The 23596-nt window shown below is 63.8% G+C and overlaps 2 protein-coding genes across 6 annotated transcripts; one reads left to right on the top strand and one right to left on the bottom strand.

Annotated features, from left to right (window-relative positions):
- The first annotated feature begins 1806 nt into the window (after positions 1–1806).
- Positions 1807–16181, top strand: RNF126 (ring finger protein 126). 4 transcript variants are annotated; one of them, XM_055248513.2, is made up of 9 exons: positions 1807–2081; positions 11299–11357; positions 11885–11948; positions 12334–12497; positions 13707–13769; positions 13895–13964; positions 14772–14865; positions 15259–15374; positions 15463–16181. In XM_055248513.2, the coding sequence occupies exons 1-9, from the start codon at positions 2007–2009 to the stop codon at positions 15610–15612; spliced, it is 855 nt and encodes a 284-aa protein (XP_055104488.1). In that variant the 5' UTR covers positions 1807–2006; the 3' UTR covers positions 15613–16181. The 4 variants fall into 4 exon arrangements, with proteins under 4 accessions (XP_055104488.1, XP_055104486.1, XP_063476070.1 ...); XM_055248511.2 differs by having other exon boundaries at positions 12334–12578; XM_063620000.1 differs by having other exon boundaries at positions 12334–12578; positions 15259–16181.
- Positions 16182–19164: 2983 nt separating this feature from the next.
- On the bottom strand, positions 19165–23267 carry FGF22 (fibroblast growth factor 22). Of its 2 annotated transcripts, none has more exons than XM_055248515.2 (3): positions 23007–23267; positions 20192–20295; positions 19165–20120 (listed from the first exon to the last, which is right to left on the bottom strand). In XM_055248515.2, exons 1-3 carry the CDS (start codon positions 23218–23220, stop codon positions 19926–19928), a joined length of 513 nt encoding a protein of 170 aa, XP_055104490.1. In that variant the 5' UTR covers positions 23221–23267; the 3' UTR covers positions 19165–19925. The 2 variants fall into 2 exon arrangements, with proteins under 2 accessions (XP_055104490.1, XP_055104489.1); XM_055248514.2 differs by having other exon boundaries at positions 19165–20097.
- Between the last annotated feature and the right edge of the window lie 329 nt (positions 23268–23596).

The following is a 23596-nucleotide window of genomic DNA, read 5'->3' as shown; positions in this document are numbered from 1 at the left end:
CTAAAAATACAAAAATCAGGCGGGCGTGGTGGTGCCCAGCCTATAATCCCAGCAACTCAGGAGGCTGAGGCAGGAGAATCACTTGAACCCGGGAGGCGGAGGTTACAGTGAACCGAGATCGCGACATTGTACTGCAGCCTGGGCAACAGAGCCAGACTCTATCTCTAAAAAACAAACAAACAGGCCGGGCGCGGTGGCTCACGCTTGTAATCCTAGCACTTTGGGAGGCCGAGGCGGGCGGATCACGAGGTCAGGAGATCGAGACCACGGTGAAACCCCGTCTCTACTAAAAATACAAAAAATCAGCCGGGCGTGGTGGCGGGCGCCTGTAGCCCCAGCTACTGGGAGAGGCTGAGGCAGGAGAATGGCGTGAACCCGGGAGGCGGAGCTTGCAGTGAGCCGAGATTGTGCCATTACACTCCAGCCTGGGCGACAGAGCGAGACTCCGTCTCTAAACAAACAAACAAACAAAAAATCTACATGCACAGGCTCCAACTCTGAATTCCTCAACAGTCTGGCTCCAATGCCTCATTTTGCAGGAAGTCCAACTCCAACGAAATCCTATTCATCCCTCAGCCCTGGTTCCAACGTCCTTACCCCTCGGAAGCCCTCTCTGTCTTTCCCCAGGCAGAGCCAGAGTCACCCTCGAGTCCCATGCTCCAGTCCAATCTCATGGGGCTGGGGGTATCTGCGTGCATTCAGCATAGGGTCTGCTATGCAGGAGGTGCTCAATGAGTGTTGAGTGAAGAAAGAAATACATGCATGAGGCCGGGCACGGTGGCTCATGCCTGTAATCCCAGCACTTTGGGAGGCCGAGGCGGGTGGATCACGAGGTCAGGAGTTCAAGACCAGCCTGGCCAAATATAGTGAAACCCCGTTTCTACTAAAAATACAAAAATTATCCGGTGTGGTGCGGATGCCTTTAGTCCTAGCTGCTTGGGAGGCTGAGGCGGGAGAATCGCTTGAACCCTCGGGAGGCGGAGGTTGCAGTGAGCCGAGATCAGGCCATTGCACTCCAGCCTGGGTGACAGAGTGAGACCCCGTCTCAAAATAAATAAATAAATAAAAATAAATACATGCGTGATTGGGCCAGAACTAACCTCAGAAATGATCCTGGCCTGCGCTGGGTGATGATACCGTTTCTACTGATTAAATTTGGAAGCGGGGGTTAGGTTTCCTGCCCTCTCCGCACCCGAGAGGCGCCTGGGCCGTCAGCCCGCAGAGCATCTTGGAAACAAGGCCACGACCCACAGACCTCAGCCTCTGTCTGACCCCACGGGTCCCAGTGAGGCCCAGACAGCGCCCTGAGCCCCGGGTCTGCCTGTATTCCGCAGCGCCGAGGGAATGCCTGCTGTGTGTCAGGCGCTGCTGTGTGTCCAAAAATCCCTTTGCTGCGCAGCTGACCTGACAGTGCATCGGGTGGGAATCTGCCACGGAGCGGGAGGGCAGCAGAGAAGACCTCGTAAGCTGACATTTGAGCAAAGACCTGGAAGAAAGCCACGCGGGCGTCGGGAGAGCGCTGCACCGGGCAGGGGGCGGGGGAGAGGGCGCCTGGCGAGCCCCAGGAACAGTGGGGACACCGGGCTGAAGTACCGTGAGGGGAGACGGCGATGAGGTAGGGAAGCACTGAGGGACACGAGGGCCCGGGCAGCTTCGGGAGACGAGGAGGGCCTCGGCCACACCCCGCGCACGCCCCACTCCTCGTCTCTTCCGCCTCCTGGGCTTGGCCCCGCCCCCGCCGGAAGCCCCGCCCGCCGGAAGCCCCGCCCCCGCTTGGAGCCCCCGCCCAACGGCCGGACCTAGTTTGTCTCTCAGCGGCCACCGTCGCCCGGGCCGCTGCCCGCCGAGTGCGCAGCATACGCCGCTCCCGCGCCCCCGCTCCGCCCCGCGTGCCGTGCGTGCCGTGCGTGAGCGTGCGCGGGCGCGTCGGCCGGCGAGGGAGCAGCAAACGGCCGGCGGCTGGTGCCGCGCGGGGGGCGGGTGGCGCTGAGTAGGCGGTGGCGGCCATGGCCGAGGCGTCGCCGCATCCCGGACGGTACTTCTGCCACTGCTGCTCCGTGGAGATCGTCCCGCGCCTGCCGGTGAGGCCCGGGCCGGGGCGGCGGGCGGCAGGGTCTGTGCCGCAGGCCTGAGGCAAGGCCGGGGCCGGGGTGGGGGTCGCTTGCGCACGCCCCTTGGCGCGAGCTGACCACGACGGGGAAACTGAGGCTCGGGGCAGCACCGGCCAAGGCTGAATCCGCGGGGAGCCCGGGCGGTGCGGGCGCGAACCCCGTCCTGCACATGCGGGAAACTGAGGCCCGGGCGGGAGGCGGTGCCTGGCCGGAGCAGCGCGGCGGCATCGCGGCCGGGTGACCCCACATCCGCGGCGTTCCCGACCCGAGAGGCCGCGAGGATCCCAGGTGGGATCCCTGAGCCCGGTGAGCCTGGTTTTGCAAACGGAGAAACTGAGGCCCGGCGAGCAGGGAGAGGGTATTGCCCGGTGGCGCGGCGCGGGGCAGGGGCTGGGCCTGGCGGGGCTCGGACCCCGAGAATAACGCCAGGCGACCCCCGCCGAGCGCGTGGTCGGGGGCGCCGGCGCTTCTCTGCAGGCTCGCCTCGTGGAGCCCTGGCCGCCGCCTTGGAGGCAGGCCCGGACCCGGAAGGCTCCAGTCACTGTCCCAGGGTCCGACCGCGGCCCGCCAGCGGCGCATCGTGACCGGAGCCTACGTTCTTTCCCTCCCGGGGCTTGGCTGCGCAGCCCACCCCTCCTCGAGGTGTTTACAGCCACCCCTCACCCAAGAGGACCCTGGGCCTGGGCGTGCCGAATGCTACTTCCTGCCCGTTTAGGGCAGTGTTTCCCACGCGGACCTGATGTCACCTTGGGGGAGGTGGGAGCAGCGCTCGTTGAAGGTGCTATTTGCAGGCCCCTTTTCCGGGGTTTCGGAGTCTGTAGGTGTGGAATGGGCTCAGCAGTCTGCATTTATAACATTCTTTTTAGGAACAGGGTCTCCTTGTGTTGCTCAGGCTCGTCTTGAACTCCTGGGCTCAAGCGATTCTCCTGCCTCAGCCTTCCAAAGCGCTGGGATTACAGGTGTGAGCCACCGTGCCCGGCGATGGTCTGCATTTTTAACCTGTGTTTCCCTTCCCCAGGCTGACGTGCAAGTAGTGATTTAGTCGAGCCACCCCTGCTTTATAGGAAACTGAGGCCCATGGTGGCTCAGCAGGAAAGTGGCAGAGCCGGCTCAGTCGGGAGCCGCTTGGCCAGCTTGAGGAGAGCAGCTGCAGGAGGTGGAGGGGTCTGGACTCCCCACCCTGTGCCCAGGGGAAGAGGCTGCAGGCATTGAGGATTTATTGTGTTCTCTGTGCGCAGCCGCCCGGCTGTTGCTATGCTTTGACCCATAAGAGGAGCCCAAGCCCCCCAGAAGCAGTGCAGTTCCCTGGGAGCAGAGACCCAGGAAGGGGCTGGAGGGAGTCAGGAGAAGCCGCCTGTCTCTGGGTCACAGAGGAGGAGCGAGTGCTAGAGTTGGGGCATGGCGGGAGAGCAGGGCCAGGCCTAGGAGTGGAGAGAGAGAGGTGTGGTTTCCTCTCTGCTGAAGCCACAGGGCTTCCCCTCCCCAGCAGGAGGAACAAAGTGAAATCTCGGGTGTGGGGCGAAGGTTGGGGAGCTGAGACTGAGCTTTGCCTTGCTCCTCTGTCCCCGGGGGTCGCGCTCCTGCCTCTTCCTGCTTCCTATCCCCACTGGCCGTGGCAGGAGAGGCTGGTTGCCTGACAGCCTGCCTGCCTGGGTGAGTTGCAGGGCAGCCCCTCGCAGCCGCTTGAGCCCTGGGACAGGCCTGGGAAGCCTGGAGTGGTGGCTGTGGGGGGCCGACACTGCCCTGACCTGGCTGTGCACTTACTGCTCCTAGAGCCCGCACAGGACTGGATTCTGGTGTGGGGGAGCCACCTCCTCGCCCCGTGGCCTTGGACAAGGAGGGCCCTGACCTCCTCCGACTGTCACTGGGCCTGGGGAGGGCCTTCCTGTAGTCACAGGAACTCAGTGGTGACAGGTTGCTGTGGTCTTTGCCCTCACAGAATTTACAGGCTGGCCAGGGAGCCAGCATGAACAATGATTGACAAATATGTAATCATGGACGTTGGTAAATTCCTTAAGAGCAAATAACTGCAGGGAGGGCTGCGGGGGGACTGCCTGTGTCCACCCCGCGGGTGATCCCAAGGGCACCTGCTTGTGCCTTTGGAGCAGGACACAACAAGGTGCCCGTAGACAGCGTGGCAGTGTCAGAACTTCTCTGTACATGGCAGGACCCTGTCTCTACAGAAGAGTAAACAAATTAGTGCGGTGTGTGGTTGCGTGCCTGGAGTCCCAGCTACTGGCAGGGGCTGAGGTGGTGGGAGCTGAGGTGGTGGGGGCTGAGGTGGTGGGAGGAGCGCTTGAGCCTGGGAGGTGGAGACTGTGGTGAGCCGTGATGGTGCCACTGCATTCCAGCCTGGGTGACGAGCAAGACGCCGTCTCAAAAACGAATTTTCTATGCTGGGAAATGGGCACACGTGGCGTTCGTTCTGGGGAGGGATGGCTGCTCCGAATCTGGTAATGGGGAAAGTCCCCAGCCACAACCAGCACCCTCGAAACGGAGCGTCTGCCGCTGGGGAGCTTGCCCGGCGGCTGAGTCAGGGGCGGCGCTGCTGCTGCTGAGACACCTGGGCTGGCTGTCGGGAAGCTCCTGCCTGCCTCTGCCTCAAGGGGGACTGGCTGCCGTGGGCTGTGTGCCTGCCCACGAGGCTTCTCCCAGGCAGCCGGGCCGTTCCAGGCCTCTGTTGCCGTCCTGGGCTCTGGGATCAGGCTGAGGCCCCTCTCGGCTGGGCCATTCTCCGCTGGGCAGCCTTGGCCTCAGTCTCCTCACCTGCCAAGTGGGTTTGGTGATGCGATTTGCTCCCCGTTGCATCTGGTGGACACGTGTGTGCAGAGTGGCCGGCACCTGGCTGCTCTCCTGGTGACTCATGAGGGTGTCCTGAGCAGGGAGCCACACTCGCAGTCGGGGGCTCAGGCGATGGCACAGGGGTGGCAGTTGCCACCATGAAAGGCTGTGACGAGGCCGGGCACAGCAGCTCATGCCTGTGGTCCTAGCGCTTTGGGAGGCTGAGGTGGATGGATCACCTGAGGTCAGGAGTTCGAGACCAGCCTGGGCAACATGGTGAAACCCTGTCCTTACTAAAAATACAAAAAAGTGGCCGGGCATGGTGGCAAGCGCCTGTAGTCCCAGCTACTTGAACTTGGAAGGCAGAGGTTGCAGTGAGCTGAGATCGTGCCACTGCACTCCAGCCTGGGCAACAGAGCAAGACTCCAAAAAAAAAAAAAAAAAAAAAAAAAAGGCGATGATGAGGGTGTCTTGGTGTCTAAGCGGCAAAGGAAGCGTCAGCCAGAGTGGGGCGTGTGGCCGCAGGAACCAGACAGGCCAGCTGGACCTCAGGCCGCAGGCGGCTGCACAGACCCAGACTCGACCCTGCTGAGGAGGCACTGACTGTGGTGCTGTGACTCTAGGGTGTGGGCAACAGCACCCAGTGGGCAGGGACCTGCTGAGGGCACTGAGCCCCCGGGAACCAGGCGGGTGCAGAGAGGTACCCTGGGTGCCGTCCTTGCCCCTGAGCTCCCCGTCTCTGGGTGGTTCCTAGGGTGGTCCCAGCTCTGCCTGCCAACCCCCCACCCCTGAGCGCCTGCAACCTTCGCAGTGTCCCTTAGTGGTGGTGAGAGGACAGTGGGGGTGCCGGGCCCTGCTGCCCATCGTGGCGGGGAAGAGCCGGCGTGGGCAGGGAGCCACCAGGAAGTGAGGGCTGCTGCTGCTGGTGTCACCGATGGGGCCGGGCAGGAAGTTTCCCCAGCTGCCCCCCAGCCCACCCTGTCTTCTCCTCGTCCCTGCAGTGGCCTGGCCCTCCCAGGCCTCCTGAGCAGCTCTGGCCAAGTCTTCAGAAGATGGCCTGAGTCTTCCCAGGCTGTGTGGCGTCTGTCTCTGGCCGCTGCTTGCTCTGTGTGTCTGCGGCTGTGCCAGATACTGTGACAGTGACAGCCTGCCCCTGCCTCTCAAGCGTCTGGCCAGCACCCTGGAGTGGCTCTGCACAGCTGGGTTCTCTGGAACGGGCTCCCTGCAGCACCCTGTGAGCATGGAGCCTGGCGTTGTGATCGGGCACCAGCAATACCCAGGGAACCTGTGGATGTCGGCTGCCCTCTCGGGCCGGCTGGCGCAGGGGTCTGCCCCGGGCAGATGACAGTGCTGAATTTCCTCCTACTTAGAACTCTGCCACCATCAGGACCTTCCTCTGAGCCTCGGGCGAGTTGTAGTACCCCTGGCACTGGCACGGATGGGCACATGTGGGGTTCCGGTCCCTAGTGGCGGTGCCTGAAGCCACCTGGGAAAGAGAAGGCAGAGTTCGGGGCCTGGGCCGAGGCACGCCCTGGGATGTGAGGCGGGGCCCCAGCCTGGGCTGAGGCAGCAGCTTCGCTCACGCCTCGTCCATCCAGCTTGTCCTGGGAGTGCGTGGTGCGTGGGGCCCAGGGACAGACGGTGTGAATGTGCGATGTGGTGGCAGCTGCCGAGGGAGGGAAGAAAGGGGTGCAGGCGCCGCACGTGCCCTTGCCGCTGGGGCTGCGGGGCCCACACACTGCCGATCAGCCAGGAAGCTTTGGGCATCCTTTAGGAAAACAGTGGCCAGCACGGGGGCTCCTACCGAGGCCAAGGGCTGCGCCATGACCCTCCCTGGGGTCTCCTGATGTGCACAGCTCCCCGAGGGTCCTGCCACCCACAGGGGCTGAGTCACTGTCATCAGGAAGTCAGTCATCTGGGGCCTGCAGGTCTCCAGCCTACTCCCCTCCATGCGCCTGGCCCTGGGCCCTCAGGACATGCGCCCCGTGCAGTCCCCGTGGATGAAGGGGCCCCTGCTGCCCTGCCAGGTCCCACCCCGGGATGAGGCCATCGCGCTCCAAGGGGTGCATGGGTGGAGCCCGGCACTGGCAGGCTCCCTCCCACCCTGGCTGCCTGGCCAGCTGTTGCTATGGTGATGATGCCGGGTGATCTTACCTCCTGCACCTGTCCTCTGAGGGAGAGGTGAACGGATTCACCATCCTCTGCTAGGGCCAGAGGCTCCAATGGGGCCTCTGTGGGGGCCCCCAGTGCGTGCCGCCCCCGGAGAAGGTGGGGCAGCTCCTCCACCAGGCCCCCTTGCCCAGGTGTTTCTACCTGTGGCTGCCCCGATTTAATAGGAGACCAAGCGGTCTCTCGGCTGTGCCCGTGGAGGAGGAGGGCGGCTGGAGACCCCCAGGTCCAGCCCCTCCCACTGTCTGCCAGCAGAGGCTCAGCCTCCCCCCTGGATATCCGGGATCCACCTGTCACTTGCCTTCGTGACCAGAGCCTCGGTTCCGGCCTTCCATGGCCCTGGAGGGGCTGGCCGGGGGCCTGAGGGACAGCCCAGAGCCCTGACAACACCCAGGAGTTGGGTCTCAGCCCTTGGCGTCCTTGATGGCGGCCGGATTTCAGATATGAGTGAGTGTCCAGGCCGTCCTCCGTGACAGGGCAGAGGCTTGGAGCAGAGAGGTGACCTTTGAACCACCTGGGGTGGGCGTTCCAGCAGCAGGGCCGACGTGCACAGGCCGCGACGCCGGAGTGGGTGCTGCGGGGAGAGGGTTCTGGATGGTGCTGTGGCACCAGGCCCCACGGCCGCTGCAGGCAGGACAGCGGGGGGCCAAGAGGAGGCCAGGGCTGGGGCAGATGAGTGTGTATGTGGCCAGGTCGGGCTGTCGGGAGCTGGCAGTGCGGGTGGCAGGAGCATGCGTTGTGCCCTGGACTGAGACGGGAACCCGGGAGCCCGACAGAAAGCCAGTGATGCACAGAGGGGCTGAGCTCGGCACATGGGGACCAGAGTGGCCAAGCGCTGTGCCAGGCCACGTGGGCGTGTGCAGGGCCCCGTGCTTGTCCAGGAGAGATTCGGGGCTGCGGCTGGCAAGCCAGGGTCCTCAGAGGGAGACAGCTTCTCCCTCAGGCCCTTCTGGGGCCGCCTGACCTTGTGGATGTGCCCAGCAGGAGAGATGGTGGTCGGGGTGGCTGCACAGCAGACTTACGTCCCGCCCTCAGTGGGGGCCAATGCAGCCGTTCCAGGTCGACTGGGTGGTGCTAGCGTGGGGAGTCACCATGCAGGGAGAGCCTGAGCTCTGGGCTGCCCCTCCATTCCCGGAGACCCGCCCAGGCGATGGAGTGGCCCCGGGCTCCCGGTCAGCTGGCGGGCGGACGGCGGCAACCCCCGAGCCCAGAGGAGCCCCGATAGACCCGACACCAGCAGAAACCAGGGGTTCAGATTCGACTGTGAAGTCTCAGCGTGTTTACACGGGGCGCCCTAACACACCCTAAACACACCCCAAGAACCCACGGCCACTGGCAGAGCCGTCCTGCTCCCACGCTAAGCTCGGGGCCATGGTGGTGGTCGTTGGCTGCTTCCCCTTCCCCTTTCCCTTTTTCTTTTTCTGTTTCTGACAGGGTCTCACTCTGTGGCCCAGGCTGGAGTGCAGTGGTGCGATCTCGGCGCACTGCAACCTCCGCCTGCCGGGTTTAAGCGATTCTCATGCCTCAGCTCCTGAGTAGCTGGGATTACAGGCACCCACCACCGTGCCCAGCTAATTATTGTATTTTTAGTAGAGACGGTGTTTCACTATGTTGGCCAGGGTGGTCTCGAACTCCTAACCTCAAGTGATCTGCCCACTTCGGCCTCCCAAAGTGCTGGGATTACAGGTGTGAGCCACCGCGCCTGGCCCTTTTTTTTTTTCTTTCTTTCTTTCTTTCTTTCTTTCTTTCTTTCTTTCTTTCTTTCTTTCTCTCTCTCTCTCTCTTTCTCTCTCTCTCTCTTTTCTTTTCTTTCTTTTTTTTTTTTTTTGAGATGCTGCCTCACTCTGTTGCTGCAATCTTGGCTCACTGCAGCCTCCACCTCCCAGGTTCAAGCGATCCTGGCACCTCAGCCTCCCTAGCAGCTGGGACCACAGGCGCCTGGCCCATTTATTTTAATAGCTTTATCTCAGTATTTTCACATACCATACGATCTACCTGGTGAAACGTTTGTAGTATATTCATAAAGTTGTGCAACCACCACCACAGTCTAATGCCAGAGCATTCTCACAGCTGCAAAAAGAAACCCACCTCATCCCTGCCAGCCATCACTCCTCATCCCCTCCCTCAAGCCCTGGTGCTGACACATCCCCTCCCCGTCTCTGTGGCTCGGCCTGTCCTGGACATTTCATAGACGTGGGGTCACACGCCGCGTGGCCTTCTGTCCTGGACACTTCATAGACGTGGGATCACATGCCGCATGGCCTTCTGTGTCTGGCGTCTGTCACTGGACGTGATGTCCTCAAGATGTGTCCCCCCCACCCCCGCCGTGGCCTGGTCTGGGCCTCACCCCTTTCCGTGGTTGAGTCGTGCTCTGAGGTGCGGGTGGACACTGGAGCTGTTTGTACCTGCCGGCGACGATGATGAACTGTGCTGCTGTGAACCCTCACCTGCCATTTCTGGCGATGTGAATGCCTGGTGGGCAGGTGTCTTCGTTTCTCTGGGGTCTGCGCCTGGAGTGAAAGTTCTGGCTCGTGGGCCGTGGGGTAGTTCCATCTGGGGGATATCTCAGCTCACTGCAACCTCTGCCTCCCAGGCTCAAGCAATTCTCCTGCCTTAGCCTCCCAAGTAGCTGGGATTACAGGCGCCTGCCACCACACCCGGCTAATTTTTGTATTTTTTTAGTAGAGACGGGGTTTCGCCATGTTGGTCAGGCTGGTCTCCAACTCCTGATCTTAAGTGATCCGCCCACTTCGGCCTCCCAAGGTGCCAGGATTACAGGCCTGAGCCGCCGCGCCCCCAGTGATGGTGAAGCATGCCAAGCATTCGTGGGGCGTGGGCTGAAACGCGTGTGGTGCCTCCCGGCCTCGCCAGGAGCCGGGCTGCACTTTTTCTATGTTGTAGATGGTGCCTCTTCACTCTCCCCTCACGGGGGGTTTGTGTGCATCTGGCATCATTTGCTCACCCTGGCCTTAGTCCCTTCCCACCCAGTGCCTCAGTGGCAGGAGCAGGTGAGGCAGGCACGGCGTGGTGTGGGCGGGGGCCCAGCTGTCGGCCCTCCCCTTGGGCACTGCCTGCCAGACCCCCATTTCTCCCGAGTCAGTGGGTGAGGCCGGGATCTTGCTTGCTGGAGAGGCCCCAGCCCCTGCCCCTGCGGAGACTGAACAGCCCCGGTGCAACCTGCATCCCCAGAGCCTGGGTCCGCCTTGGCTCCCCTCACAGCAGTACCCCGTGCACCGTGGGAGCCTCGTCTCTCTGTTTTTGTCCGTGTTACCTGGGGGTGGTCTTGGGACCCCCGTGTGAGCCCCTGGCGTGGTGACACGTGCCGTCGTGAGGCCATTTTCACGTTGCTGCGATGGAGCACTTGAGACTGGGTCGTCCATAGAGAGTGGTTGATTTGGCTTCCAGTTTCCAGTTCTGCAGGCTGTGCGGGAAGCGTGTGTCAGCATCTGCCCGGCCCCTGGTGAGGCCGGGAGGCACCACGCGCGTTCCAGCCCAGGCCCCACGAATGCTCGGCACGCTCCGCCATCACCAGGGGCCCAGCCATCCATGAGGGGTCCTCCCCGTGAGCCAGTGCCTCCTTCAGCCCTGGGGATCCCCTTGCAGTGTGAGGTCTGCAGGGCATGGCGCCCATCCTGCTCGGCATGGCTGTGGCTTGAGGCTGGTGCTGGGGAACCGTGAACATGGTTTTGGGACTCACACACGGCTGTCCCCAGGCAGGGTCCTCACGTCTCCTGGGACATCACCATGTTGGCCTTGCGTTGTCCTTGGCTCCAGGGGGACCTAGGGATGGGGTCTTGCAGGGGCGTGGCCAGTGTGGATGTGGCCTCCCCCGAGCCAGGGGAACAGGCTGTGTGCGGGGCTGCCAGAGTGTTCTGGAAATGCCACTGTGAGGTATCGGGGCGCCTCCGAGTGCCCCTGTGTGAGGAGGTGCCCAGGCACTGGTGACGCCCGTCACGGTGGGGCCGGGTCGGGCTCAGCCAAGGCACTGATGATGCTGGTGACGCCCATCACGGTGGGGCAGGTCGGAGGGGCTCAGATCGCTAGGAGCCACCGAAGGGTCAGTGAGTGGCTGGCAGAGGCCAGGTGCCCTCGGCCGCCCTCCAGGACCCATGGGTTGACGGCCGCCCTGGCCTGCGTGTGCCTGGCCAGCCAGAGACCGCTGGGTCCTCACCCTTGAGGGGGTTTTGCAGGTGATGCCGGGCGTCACCGTGACCTGGCCTCCTGTTCTCTCCTGCAGGATTATATCTGTCCAAGATGCGAGTCTGGTTTTATCGAGGAGCTTCCGGAAGAGACCAGGTAATGCAGCCCCCTGTTGAAGAGGCTGGGAGAGCCAGCCGAGCCTCAGCTGTTGTCGGGGTGTGGGCTGTGTTGGCGTCGGCCCCCCGAGTGTGTGGCCGGCAGGCCCTGGCGTCCGTGGCTCTGGGAGCACTTCCCTCTGTGCGGGCAGCCGCGTGCCATTCCCTTCCGTCATGGCGGGGCCGGGGCCAGAGGGGAGTGCCGGCAACCTGTGCAGCTGCTCACCTCCCTCAGCCTCGGCGGCTGATCTGGTGACCCAGGCCCTCCGGGGAAGGCGCCATGGGGCCCCCACCCACATCCTCACACTTAGGAGGTTGTTGGGGTCTGCACCGGTTTACAGAGAAACCCATGGTTTACTGGCGAAGGAAGAAGCAGCGGGTTATGGTGCCAAATGCTGGGGCGGTGGCAGGTGGGAAGCAGTGCCAAGGACAATTCCCGCTCTCCCAACACGGGCTTTTGAGGGGAGGGAGCGCCTGGCGCATGGGGGCAGGGGTAGCTGGCGCTGCTGATGCGCACTCTCTCCCCAGGAGCACAGAAAATGGTTCTGCCCCCTCCACAGCTCCCACGGAGCAGAGCCGGCCACCGTTGGAGGTGAGTCGCCACCCCTCGTGCTTCCGGATCGTGTTGGCCTTGCTCAGGGCTCCGAGCACCAGCCTGCCCCCACCTTGCCGCCCTGGGCTCTCCCTGCCACACGGCAGGGAAATTTGTCCCTCCAGGGACCCGGGCCGGGGATCAGGGGTGGCCCACGCTGCTTGGTTGGGGCCGATGGTTACTCGGAGGAAAGTGAAACTTCTGTCGAGGCGTCTCACACCAGCGGAGCAGGCTCTGCCCAATTCCTGCCTCCCTGTCTGCGTCTCCCTCCCACCTGGCACCCAGCAGGGCCCGTCTTGCTTTCTCCTTTGTCTTTGTGCCCTAGTGCCCCCAGCAGACTGCACGGGCCTGAGCCCCCGAGGTCACGCCCCCCTCCTCTCCCCAGCACGTGGACCAGCACCTGTTCACGCTGCCGCAGGGCTACGGACAGTTTGCTTTCGGCATCTTCGATGACAGCTTCGAGATCCCCACGTTCCCTCCTGGGGCGCAGGCTGATGACGGCAGGGACCCTGAGAGCCGGCGGGAGAGAGACCATCCGTCCCGGCACCGGTACGGCGCCCGGCAGCCCCGCGCCCGCCTCACCACGCGGCGGGCCACCGGCCGGCATGAAGGCGTCCCCACGCTGGAAGGGTGAGGGGGCCCTGGGGGTGGCCGCGAGGGCCCCACGCCGTGAGGTCGAAAGTTCTGGCACTTAGAATCCAGCACGGGTTCCACAGAAACGTGGCATCATCCGTAGCCTCTCTGGAGAGGCCGCCCGGCCAGGCGCTCCAGCCCCCTGCGACTCCCCACATGGCTCTTCGGAGACGGAAGTGTGCCGGTTCAGGGAGTGGGTTGACCACAGAGCGGGGCACCGTGCGCCTGCCAGGCCCACATGCTCTGGAGACCGCTGACCACATGCGTGTCGTCAAACGCTGTCCTGGCCTTGGGCCCGGACCAGAGCCTGGGGGAGCCGTCGCTGGGCTCCACTCCTGGCGGTTGATCCTTCTATGGTTGTGTGTCTTGCCTGCTGGAAATGTCATCTTTAAAAGTGGCTAATTTTGCCAGGCACGGTGGCTCAGTGCTGTATTCCCAGTGCTCTGGGAGGTCGAGGAGGGAGGATCGCTTGAGGACAGGAGTTTAAGACCAGCCTGAGCAACGCAGGGAGGCCCCGTCTCTAATTTTTAAAAAGTAGCTGAGGCTGGGCGAGGTGGCTCACACCTGTAATCCCAGCACTTTGGGAGGCCGAGGCGGGCAGATCACTGAGGTCAGGAGTTTGAGACCAGCCTGACCAATATGATGAAACTCCATCTCTACTAAGAATACAAAAATTAGCCGGGCGTGGCGGGCGCCTGTAATCCCAGCTACTTAGGAGGCGGGGGCAGGAGAATCACTTGAACCCAGGAGGCAGAGGTTGCAGTGAGCCGAGGTCGTGCCATTGCACTCCAGCCTGGGTGACAAGAGTGAAACTCTGTCTCAAAAAAAAAAAAAAAACGTAGCCAGGAGTGGTGGACCTCTCCTGTGGTCCCAGCTACTTGGGAGGCTGAGGCGGGAGGATCGCTTAAGCCCAGAGGTTGAGGCTGCAGTGAGCCAAGATCAAGCTGCTGCTCTCCTGCCTGGGCATCAGAGTGAGACCCTGGCTCATAGTAAAATAAATAAATAGAAGCTATTCTAGAAGCTGATGCTGGGCCTGCCCTTGGTGCTCACCACGGAACTGGCAGGCCTGGCGCCTCTCCTGTGCATGGGGCGGCTTCACCCCATGACTGGCCCTCGCTTTTCCAGGATCATCCAGCAGCTCGTCAACGGCATCATCACGCCCGCCACCATCCCCAGCCTGGGTCCCTGGTGAGTGGGAGGGGGTGGAGGGGGTGCCTGTCCCCATCCCCAGCCTGGGCCCCTGGTGAGTGGGAGGGTAGATGCACCTGCCCCAGCTGCCCGTCAGCCATTTGAACCCCACCTTCCACCTCCAGGGGAGTCCTGCACTCAAATCCTATGGACTACGCCTGGGGGGCCAACGGCCTGGACGCCATCATCACACAGGTACAGCGTGGCCACAGCCCAGAGTGCCTGCTGGGGGAGGGCTGGGCTGCCCATCCCGGGAGGTGCCTCACTGCCCAGACCCACGAAGCCCCACAAAGGTGAAGGGGATGCGAGCACAGCCTCTGTGCTCTGGCGGGCACAGGGGGCAGCTCCGGCCTTCCTCCTGCCATTTCTGAGTCTTGGCAACCTAGAGGGTTCTCCGTGTTCACGCGGAACGTTGTAGCAAAACCGTGCAGAGGACTCGCCCGCAGCCACACAGTCACATATGCAGGAGGCCACGCGGTCCCTCTTCCCAAAGGTCGCGCCCTGACCTTCCAAGCGCCGCCCGTCTCAGCCCTGCTGAGCCGCCCTTGGAGCATTTTGTCACTGGCAGGACCCGACCCTCACAGTAGCCCACGAGCCAGAGCGCGGCCCCCGCATTCTGCCATCAGGGGACCCAGGAGCTCAGTCCCCCCCTCCATTCTGCCGTCAGGGGACCCAGGAGCTCAGCCCCCCCCCATTCCGCCGTCAGGGGACCCAGGAGCTCAGCCCCCGCCCCCATTCCGCTGTCAGGGGACCCAGGAGCTCAGGCCCCCCCATTCCACCGTCAGGGGACCCAGGAGCTCAGCCCCCCCCCATTCCGCCATCAGGGGACCCAGGAGCGGGGGGGCCACGTGGGGTCCACAGTGACCTCTGACCTGGGGCGGGATCCAAGGGGCCCAGGACAGACGCGGCCTCGGTGCTTTTGCAGGTCCTGCAGCCTCGCGTTTCAGAGCCCCGGGCCGGGCCCCCGAGGAGCTCCCGGCACTCTCGCCTCTTGTCTTTCAGCTCCTCAATCAGTTTGAAAACACGGGCCCCCCACCGGCAGATAAAGAGAAAATCCAGGCCCTCCCCACCGTCCCCGTCACTGAGGAACACGTAGGTATGAGAGCCCAGCCTCCCGAGCAGCGGGGGTTACAGGTGCCCGCCGCCACACCCGGCTCATACTTGTATTTTCGGTGGAGACAGGTTTCACCACGTTGGCCAGGCAGGTCTCGAGCTCCTGACCTCAGGTGATCCTCCCGCCTCGGCCTCCCAGAGGGCTGGGATGACAGGCGTGAGCCCCCGCGCCCGGCCTCGAGCGTTTTCCTGAAGGTGGGCTGGGAGGAGAGGTTTCTCTCCAGGTCCCCTCTGGCGACCCGGGGGGCACACACACGGCTTTTCTCCCCTCGCTGGGCTCAGGGGCGGCCTCCGGCTGAGGCTGTGGAGTAGCCTGCCCTCGAAGGCTCGGCAGGCCCCCCACGCCCGCTGTGACCACAGCCGCACACTCCCGCAGGCTCCGGGCTTGAGTGCCCTGTGTGCAAGGACGACTACGCGCTGGGTGAGCGTGTGCGGCAGCTGCCCTGCAACCACCTGTTCCACGACGGCTGCATCGTGCCCTGGCTGGAGCAGGTGAGTGCCCTGCCCACCCGCCCCCCGACTGCAGCCCTCCCGCCTCTAACCTGCCCCTTCTCCCGTCCCTGCCTCTGTCCCCGCAAAGCACGACAGCTGCCCCGTCTGCCGAAAAAGCCTCACGGGACAGAACACGGCCACGAACCCCCCGGGCCTCACTGGGGTGAGCTTCTCCTCCTCGTCGTCCTCCTCCTCCTCCAGCTCGCCCAGCAACGAGAACGCCACAAGCAACTCCTGAGCCCACGTCGGCCGTCGGGAAAGCACGGGCCTTTCCCACCCACCCTCAGCCAGCGCCACACGGCACCCACAGACTGGGTGCCCCGGCGGCGCCACGCTTGGCTGGTCAGCGCTGCAGGTCCCGCCTGTTCCAGGGCAGGACCCAGGCCCGGCCCACCAGCCCCCTGGCTCGGGAAGGCGTGGGCCACATGGTCCCCTCTGGGGTGTCTGCAGCCTCCCCGTCCTCTGTCTAACCTCACCCTCTAAACGTTCAGCGGTGGAAAGATTTTTATAATTTTAAATTATTACTGCTTTGAAATAAATGGACGTTTTAGCTCACATGGCGGCCATGCATGATTTGTGGCAAAAGACGGGGCACAGCTGCTCCACCAGCGCTGCCAGCGCCGCCAGGACAGGCCGCGTGGGCCCCCAGCCTCCCCCTCGGCCGCCTCCATGACCCGGAGTTCGGGGGCTTGGGACTGTGAGGATGACCAGCAAAATTCAAGAACAAAACTGCTCCAACAGACTTTTTTAAAGGAAAAAATATGTGTATCTTGAAAGCTATTTAAAATACACTACTTACAAAGAGAAGCCGGTGCTGTGGCTTTCCTTCTGCGCCCGTGCGTCAGGAAAGGGCCAAGCTGGGAGGCTGGCCGGGCTCTGCAGAGTCTGGTCCTGTCTCCAGGGGTCTCTGCCTCCTGCAGGGCCTGGCGCCCAGGGCCCGCTGGCAAGACTGCTCTCCCGAAGTTAAGGCCAGGAGGGCTGCTGGCGAGGTAGCAGGGTGGCAGTGTCATTGGGTCATGAAATTTAAAACCAGAAACACCAGCGTGAAAGCGCCAGGGCCCAGCACCTCCGTCCCACCCTTCGGTTGCACCTCAGCCACGCGGGTTCCTGGCCTCTTCTGAAGAGCTGGACCCCACTGCTCAAGGTGGCTGGATGCCTGGCCCGGGGTGCAGCCAGCTCAGGCACAGCTGGCAAGGCATGGGGACCTGCGGGCTCAGGGGGCCGGGGCGGTGGGTTCATCTCAGTTGCTGAAGATCCCACACTCCTGGGACCCAAGAATCAGACGATGGAGACGGGTAACAGAGAGGAGCCTTCAGCAGGACCACCTGTGTCCCTCCACTGTGGACGGCTCCTGCGCATGGGAGGCATGTGCCCCACGCCCCCACCTGTTCTCCAAAGACTCTCGCCCTCCGCTCTGCACCACGCTCTTCACCGTGTCCCTCGACGTGTCTGTGTCAGCCCCCTTGGCCAGGTAACTCGGATCCCACCTGTCTGGACCGTGCCCAGGGCACCTTCTGGGCTGCTACCGCAACGCCGTGGCGAGCCCTCCTGGTGGCCGCCCTCTGGGGTCGCAGAGCTGAGAGAAGCGTTGGGATTTCCATGACTGTGGCCACTAGGGCAGAGTGCCAGCCCTGAGGGCGTCCACATCTCAACCCCGGCACCCGCGGACTCGGCTCCTCATGAGGTAACGTGCCCGGTGCCCGAAGACGAGGTTGCATGGAGGACACCTAGGTGGGGAGGTTGCCTTGAATCGTCCTTGATCTCTGGACTGAGAGAACAAGTGTGTTTTTGGCCCCGAGTCTGCGCGACAGGCTGGGCCGCCTGCTCCGAGTCACAGTCCCCCGGCTGAGCCGTTTTCCTGTTGGAAAGACAGAGCTTCGAGCCAGTTTCGTGTTGGAAGATGGAGTTTTGAGTCAGGAGGCGTTCAGGGAGACGAGGCTTGGGTTCTGTGCGTCCGTGGTGGTTCTTGGGAGTTGGAGTTGGAGCTGGAGAGGAGGGCTGGGCAGGTGAGGCTTGTGGTGGCGGGACCTGGGGACTCAGAACTGGAGGGCCTTTGTCAGAGATGCTGCCGGGGTGTGCGCCTGCCTGTGAGACTGGGACTTCCCTCTCGTGGGGTGGCCAGAGGAGCAGGACCGATCAGGTCGCCCCACCCAGGCATGAGCTTCAGGGGCACTGGGCCCTGAGGACACCGGCACCCTGCTGGGGGCTGTGAGGCCGCATTGCTCGCAGATCAGACAGCAGTAAGAAGTGGCCGCCCCTAGTGCCTTTCCCGCCCCAGGAGCTGCACAACAGGAGGTGGCCCTGGTAAGGCCTGCACCCCTGCATCCCTGGGCCCTGGCTCCTGCAGCCGCCCTCTCCCCATCGCCCTGCTGCTCAGGAGGGCTTCATAAGCGGAAGCACAGTTTGCGGCAGTTTGGGGTTGTCTTATTTTCACTGCTGGCGATTTCCTGGAGAGCCTCTGGTTTTGTGCCCCCAGGCCGCTCCTCTGTTGGGAGGCCCCCACCTCGATGCCTGAGGACACTGGAGGTCCCCAGGTTTGGGCTTGCTTAAGCTGCTGAGTCCTCTGTGTGAACTGGGATTTCACTGCCCTGGGATGTGCGGGGCTGTATGCTCCTTCCATGCTCTGTTTTAGAAACAAACAACTGCTGACCTGTTTCTTTTTTTTTTTTTGAGACGGAGTCTCGCTCTGTCGTCCAGGCTGGAGTGCAGTGGCACAATCAGCTCACTGCAACCTCCGCCTTCCGGGTTCAAGCGATTCCCCGCCTCAGCCTCTCAAGTAGCTGGAATTACAGGCGCCCACCACCACACCCGGCTAATTTTTTGTATTTTTAGTAGACACGGTGTTTCACCATGTTAGCCAGGATGGTCTTGATCTCCTGACCTTGTGATCCACCACCCTTGGCCTCCCAAAGTGCTGGGATTACAGGCATGAGCCACCACGTCCGGCCTGCTGACCTGTTTGTTTCAGGCACATGTTATGTTCCTGCGTGGGGTGCCAGCAACAGTTTTATTTCAGCCGTGGTGACCTGTGCAGCTCCCAGTGACAACTCAAGTGGCGACGCCCTCTGACTGGCCAACGTGGGCTGATCTCCCCTCACACTGCTCACCTGGGGACATCCTGGGCGCAGCCCTGGCCTCCACCCACTCCACGCCAGCCAAAGCTGTGCCCAGAGGCCGCCTGGTGTCCCCTGGGGTGGGGCTCGCTTCTCTCTGCAGGGTGAGCAGAGGCTCTCGGGCCGGGCCCGACTGTCCCTTCCCAGAGGGGTTTTCCCTGTCAGGCTGCTCAGCACCTCCCAGCAAGTGCCTCGGCCCAGTTTTCCCAGATTTGTGTGGAAGGCGGCGGCTGGGAATGGAGCCCTGGCCGCCCCCGGAGACTGTCCCCTTCACCAGGGCGATGGTGCTGTCACCCCATGTACAAAAGGGGAGACGGGCCCAGGGTGTCACTGCCTGGCTCGAGGCTGCGGGGCTGGGGTGTACCTGGGCTCTTGGCTGTGACCTTTTCTCTGAGAGGCTGGAGTTTGACTCCCAGGGCTGCAGGCAGAAGTCCCAGCGGAGTCAGGATGTCAGGAGGGCGCTGGGCACAGGTGGGGGCGCCCCCACGCCAACAGCCAGCCCTTTCCCCGTCCCACAGGACAGCAGCATGAAGTCCCCAGGCCTGCCCTGCACCCAGCCCGGCTCCTGCCCTCAGCCTCCGCCCTTCCCCGGGGGATCTGAGGCTTATTTTGTCATGAAAACAGTTTCAGACACCGTATACATATTTCCCACGTCACTATAACGAAGGACCACAAACTCAATGGCTTAAAACATTTATTTTCTGGCGGTTCTGGAGGCCAGAGTCCAAACTGGGTCCCCCTGGGCTAATACCAAGACAGGGGCAGGGCCGGTCTCCCCCGGGGCTGCAGTGGGGAACCGTTTCCCGCCTTCCTCAGCATCTGGAGGCACCCATATCCCTCAGCTTAGGGCCCTTCCTCCCCTTCACGGCCACGGCGCAGCCCATCCCCATCTCTCTCTGGCTCTCACCCTCCTGCCTCCTGTCGTGAGGGCCCTGTGAGGACACTGGGGCCCTGGACCCCCCACCCCGGATGCTCCCCCATCTCCGTCCCACCTGCAGTGCCTTTGTCCTCGCAAGGCGTTGTATTTGCAGATTCCCGGGACGGGACCGGCTTCGAGGCTGGTGTTCTGCGGCATCTGTCACTGTCTCCCCGGCCCCCTCCCCTCCTGCCCTGCCCCCCTGACGTGCTACCTACCCTGAGCCCCTGCCTCTGCCGGGCCCTGCATGGGACATCCCCCCTCGACCTTTCGACGTCTGCGTCCTTCAGCCTGAGAGGCGCCCTGTTGGGTCCTCAAGGTCCCCAACTCAGGATTGGACCTGCTTGGTGGCCGCTGCCACCTCAGGCTGGGACCCCCCCAGGGGGCTCCTGTGCTGTGTCCACAGCGCCTGCACACAGTGGGCACTCAGCGCTTACGGAGCCAGCGAGGGGAAGAACAGGCATGGCTGGGCCCCTCGCCACCAGCCCAGGCACCTTGGGGAGCCGCCGGCCTGTCTGGGCCTCAGGAGACCAGGACGGGCAGGAAGTGGGCGGACAGGTGGTACCGCCGCGTCTGGCCGCCTGGCCGGGGCCCCCCCCTCCTGTCCAGTGCCAGGAACATGGGCTGGCCGCGGCGGCGCCAGCGCTGTGAGGCATAGGTGTTGTGGCCGTTCTCTTCGATGCGCTCCCGGAACCTGCAGTCCACAGTGTAGAGTCGCTGCGGGCGGGGGTGAGGCCGGCCCACCCTCCCCACCCTGCCCGCGCCGCCCAGCCCTGCCCGGCACTCACCGACCCGTAGAGGCGGCCCCGGTGGTTCATGGCCACGTAGAAGCCCGAGGACACTGCTTTGATGACCACGATGCCCACGTGTACAGAGCGGATCTCCAGGATGCCTGGGGGAGGTGGGGGTCGGGGGAGGGCCTTGCTGGCTCACAGCTGCTCATGCTGTCACTGGCTCACCCCCAGCACCACTGCTGTCCACTGTGCTTCGTGCAGGGCCCCCAGGACCATGACAGACACCAGGAGCCCCCCCAGGACCACGACGGACACCAGGACCCCCCCAGGACCACAATGGACACTCAGGATCCCCCAGGGCCGTGACTGATGCCAGGAGCACCCCCAGCACATGAGGGAGGAGCGAGGAGCAGGCGGAGGGAACGGGAAGCAGGACGGCCCCCACGAGCCGGGGGAGTGCAGAGATGGATGAGGACCCCGTGGGAGGGCCTATCAGGCCAGGTCAGCGCTGTCCCTGCAGCTCAGCCCAAGAGCAGCATCTGTGTGTGTGTGTTGAGGGGGGGCTCCCACACACCCAGAGGGACGCCAGGTGGGGCAGGAACACCACGAGGAAGGTTGGGAGAGGGTTCCTGGGATGTAGGAGTCAGAGGGGGCAGGGCCCGCCCGGACCGCTGATAACGGTCAATGAGCCAGCGACCAGCACCACCCCAGGGAGCCCCAGCCCCGGCCCTCACGGCTCACACCACCCCAGGGAGCCCCAGCCCCGGCCCTCACGGCTCACACCACCCCAGGGAGCCCCCAGCCCCGGCCCTCATGGCTCAGCTGCCTGGCCCACGCGCAGTCACTGGGACTCTGGACTGGAGGCCGGGCTGGCAGTAGCCTGGAGTGGGATGCCGGCGGTTTATGGGACACCACAGACATGCTTGAGCACTGACTGTATGCCAGCTGTCTTACCAAGCCCGCTCAGCAGCCCACGTTGCAGAGGGGCCAGTTGAGGCCCAGGAGTGGCAGAGCCAGATTTGGACGCCATCGTCTGTGGATGGCCCTGGGTGAGCCCTGCCCCACCCTGAGCCGAAGTGTCTTGTCCAGCAAGGACCCTGGGCCCAGCCACCACTTCTCACCCACACTCGCTCACCCTGGCCTGGGTGCCTGCTGCTTCCTCAGCTGGGTGCACAGTTCCCCAGGTGCCCGGCCAGCTCCCTGCTAAAGTGAAAGCTTCTCGGGGCAGCCTCTCGGCCCGACCTTCCAGGATACACAGGAACGTCTTTGAAGCGGTTGTTCTGGGACATCTGTGTCACCATCTCCCCTGGCCCCTTCCTCACCCTGCGTCTCCCCTCCCCTGGCAAGGCGCCTCCCAACACCACTGTTCACTGTTCTGCACCCACCTGCACCCTTGTTCATGCCATTCACTGTTCTTTTTTTTTTTTTTTTTTTTTTGAGACGGAGTCTCGCTCTGTCACCCAGGCTGGAGTGCAGTGGTGCGATCTCGGCTCACTGCAAGCTCCGCCTCCCGGGTTCGCGCCATTCTCCTGCCTCAGCCTCCTGAGTAGCTGGGACTACAGGCGACCACCACCACGCCCGGCTAATTTTTGTATTTTTAGTAGAGACGTGGTTTCACCCTGTTAGCCAGGATGGTCTCTATCTCCTGACCTCGTGATCCACCGGCCTCGGCCTCCCCAAAGTGCTGGGATTACAGACATGAGCCACCGCACCCAGCCAACCGTTCACTGTTCTGTGCACCCACCTGCGCCCTTGTTCACATGTCTAACTGCTGCGCGCCTCTGCTCTGGGAGCCCCAGGAGGGTGGGCGTCTCTGTCACCACTGGGTCCCCCGTGCCGAGCACAGCACCCACAAGGTGCCCGATGAGTGACCAGCGAATGCACGAAGGGCAGGAGAGCCCTCAGTTAGCTCTCACCCCCATCACCGTCCAGCAGGGGAAACCAAGGCTCAGAGAGAGGCAGAGACTGTCCCAGGTCAGGCAGCGGAGCCAGGCCTCTGCCCCGGCCTGAGGCCACCCCGCCTGGCCATGCCGGCCACGGATGGACCGGCACATCCAGTCCCCCGTCCGCCCTCGTCGCGTGCGGCCTAATGAGGGCCTTGGCGCCCAGATGAAAGCGCTGGGAAGGGCAGGGAGTGATCACCTGCCCTAATGGTGGTGATTCAGGCGGCAGCCAGTGGACCCAGGCCCCCTTCCCAGCGCCCCCTGCCCGGCGGGGACACCGACTCCCCTGGCGTCCAGGTACCCACATCCCTTGCTGTGCCCAGCCTCTCCTCTTGCTCCTGACATTCCACAAACACTGAGGGCCTACCGTGTGCTGGGCAGGCCCTGGGGACACAGACGCCTGCTCCGTGAGGTCCTGGGCCCTGTGGGGACCCAGCTCCGCCACCCCTGTCAGTGTGACCCTGGGCAGGTCCCATCCCTTCTGTGTGCCTACTTGTCCTCACCTGCCAGATGGGGTGTCTGGGAAGAAGCAGAGGGGGCCCCGACTCAGGCAGCCCTGACTGGATTCTGTGATGTCAGGAGTCCGAAGGTCAACCCCACCCCCTTCCGCCATGCAGCTGGGCCTGCCCCAGCCCCTCTGGAGCTTCAGTTTCCCACCTGCAGATAGGTGGCCCCACCCACAGGGTTGTTCCACACGGACGCTTCTCTGCCCCTGAGCCGGGTCCCCCGCTGCAGCTTTCGCTTTAACAGTCCAACCCTCCCACCAGGCGGGCTGCACCCATCTCACAGACGGGGGAAACTGAGGCCAAGGCTGCACAGAGGAGCCTCCGGGACTCCCCCGCGGGCGCAGGTCACCGTGATGACGGCGGCCGCGTTGCCGTCACCCGCAGCCCCCTCACCCCAGGCCCCCGCCGCCCCGCACTCACTGTCCTGGCCGTGGCGCCAGCGGGTGCCCTGCACGCGGCCGCCGGGATCCACGCGCAGGAAGAAGTGAGTGGAGGAGAAGAGGCGCCGCCAGCGCACGTCGCCCTCCAAGTGCGGGTAGCTGCGCGGTCCCCGCGGCGCGCTCGGGGTTCCCGCGGCGTCCGGCGCCCGCGCCAGCAGCAGCCAGGCCAGGCCCAGCCACAGGCGGCGGCGCATGACCCGGCACCCGGTTCGCCGCGCGCTCGTCGCTCCCGGGCATCCGCGGCTCTGCCTTCGCGCGGCGGGGCCAATGGGGCGCCTCGGGGGCGGGGCCGGATTCGCTGGGGCGGGGCCAGGCCAGGGCGCCGGCCAATGGGACGTCTCGGGGGCGGGGGCCAGGTGCACAGGGGCGCGGCCTTGCGGGACTCCGCGCTCGGCCTCCGCGCGTGTTTGTCTTGCGGGGCGTGTCCGTGAGTCAGCCGAGTCCCCGGGCGGGCTAGGACCTCGAGTTGCGGGGGCGGGAGTGTGAGACGTGGGCCGCAGAGACCCGGAGGGAGACAGAGACAGAGAGACGGCGGCAGTCAAGAGACACAGGGAAGATGACAGGGAGAGA

This window comes from Symphalangus syndactylus, chromosome 17 (assembly GCF_028878055.3).
Source record: "Symphalangus syndactylus isolate Jambi chromosome 17, NHGRI_mSymSyn1-v2.1_pri, whole genome shotgun sequence".
In the NCBI taxonomy this organism is placed as follows: Eukaryota; Metazoa; Chordata; class Mammalia; order Primates; family Hylobatidae; genus Symphalangus; species Symphalangus syndactylus.
The sequence above is the reverse complement of the archived record's forward strand: the minus strand, read 5'-3'. Positions and strand labels throughout refer to the sequence as shown.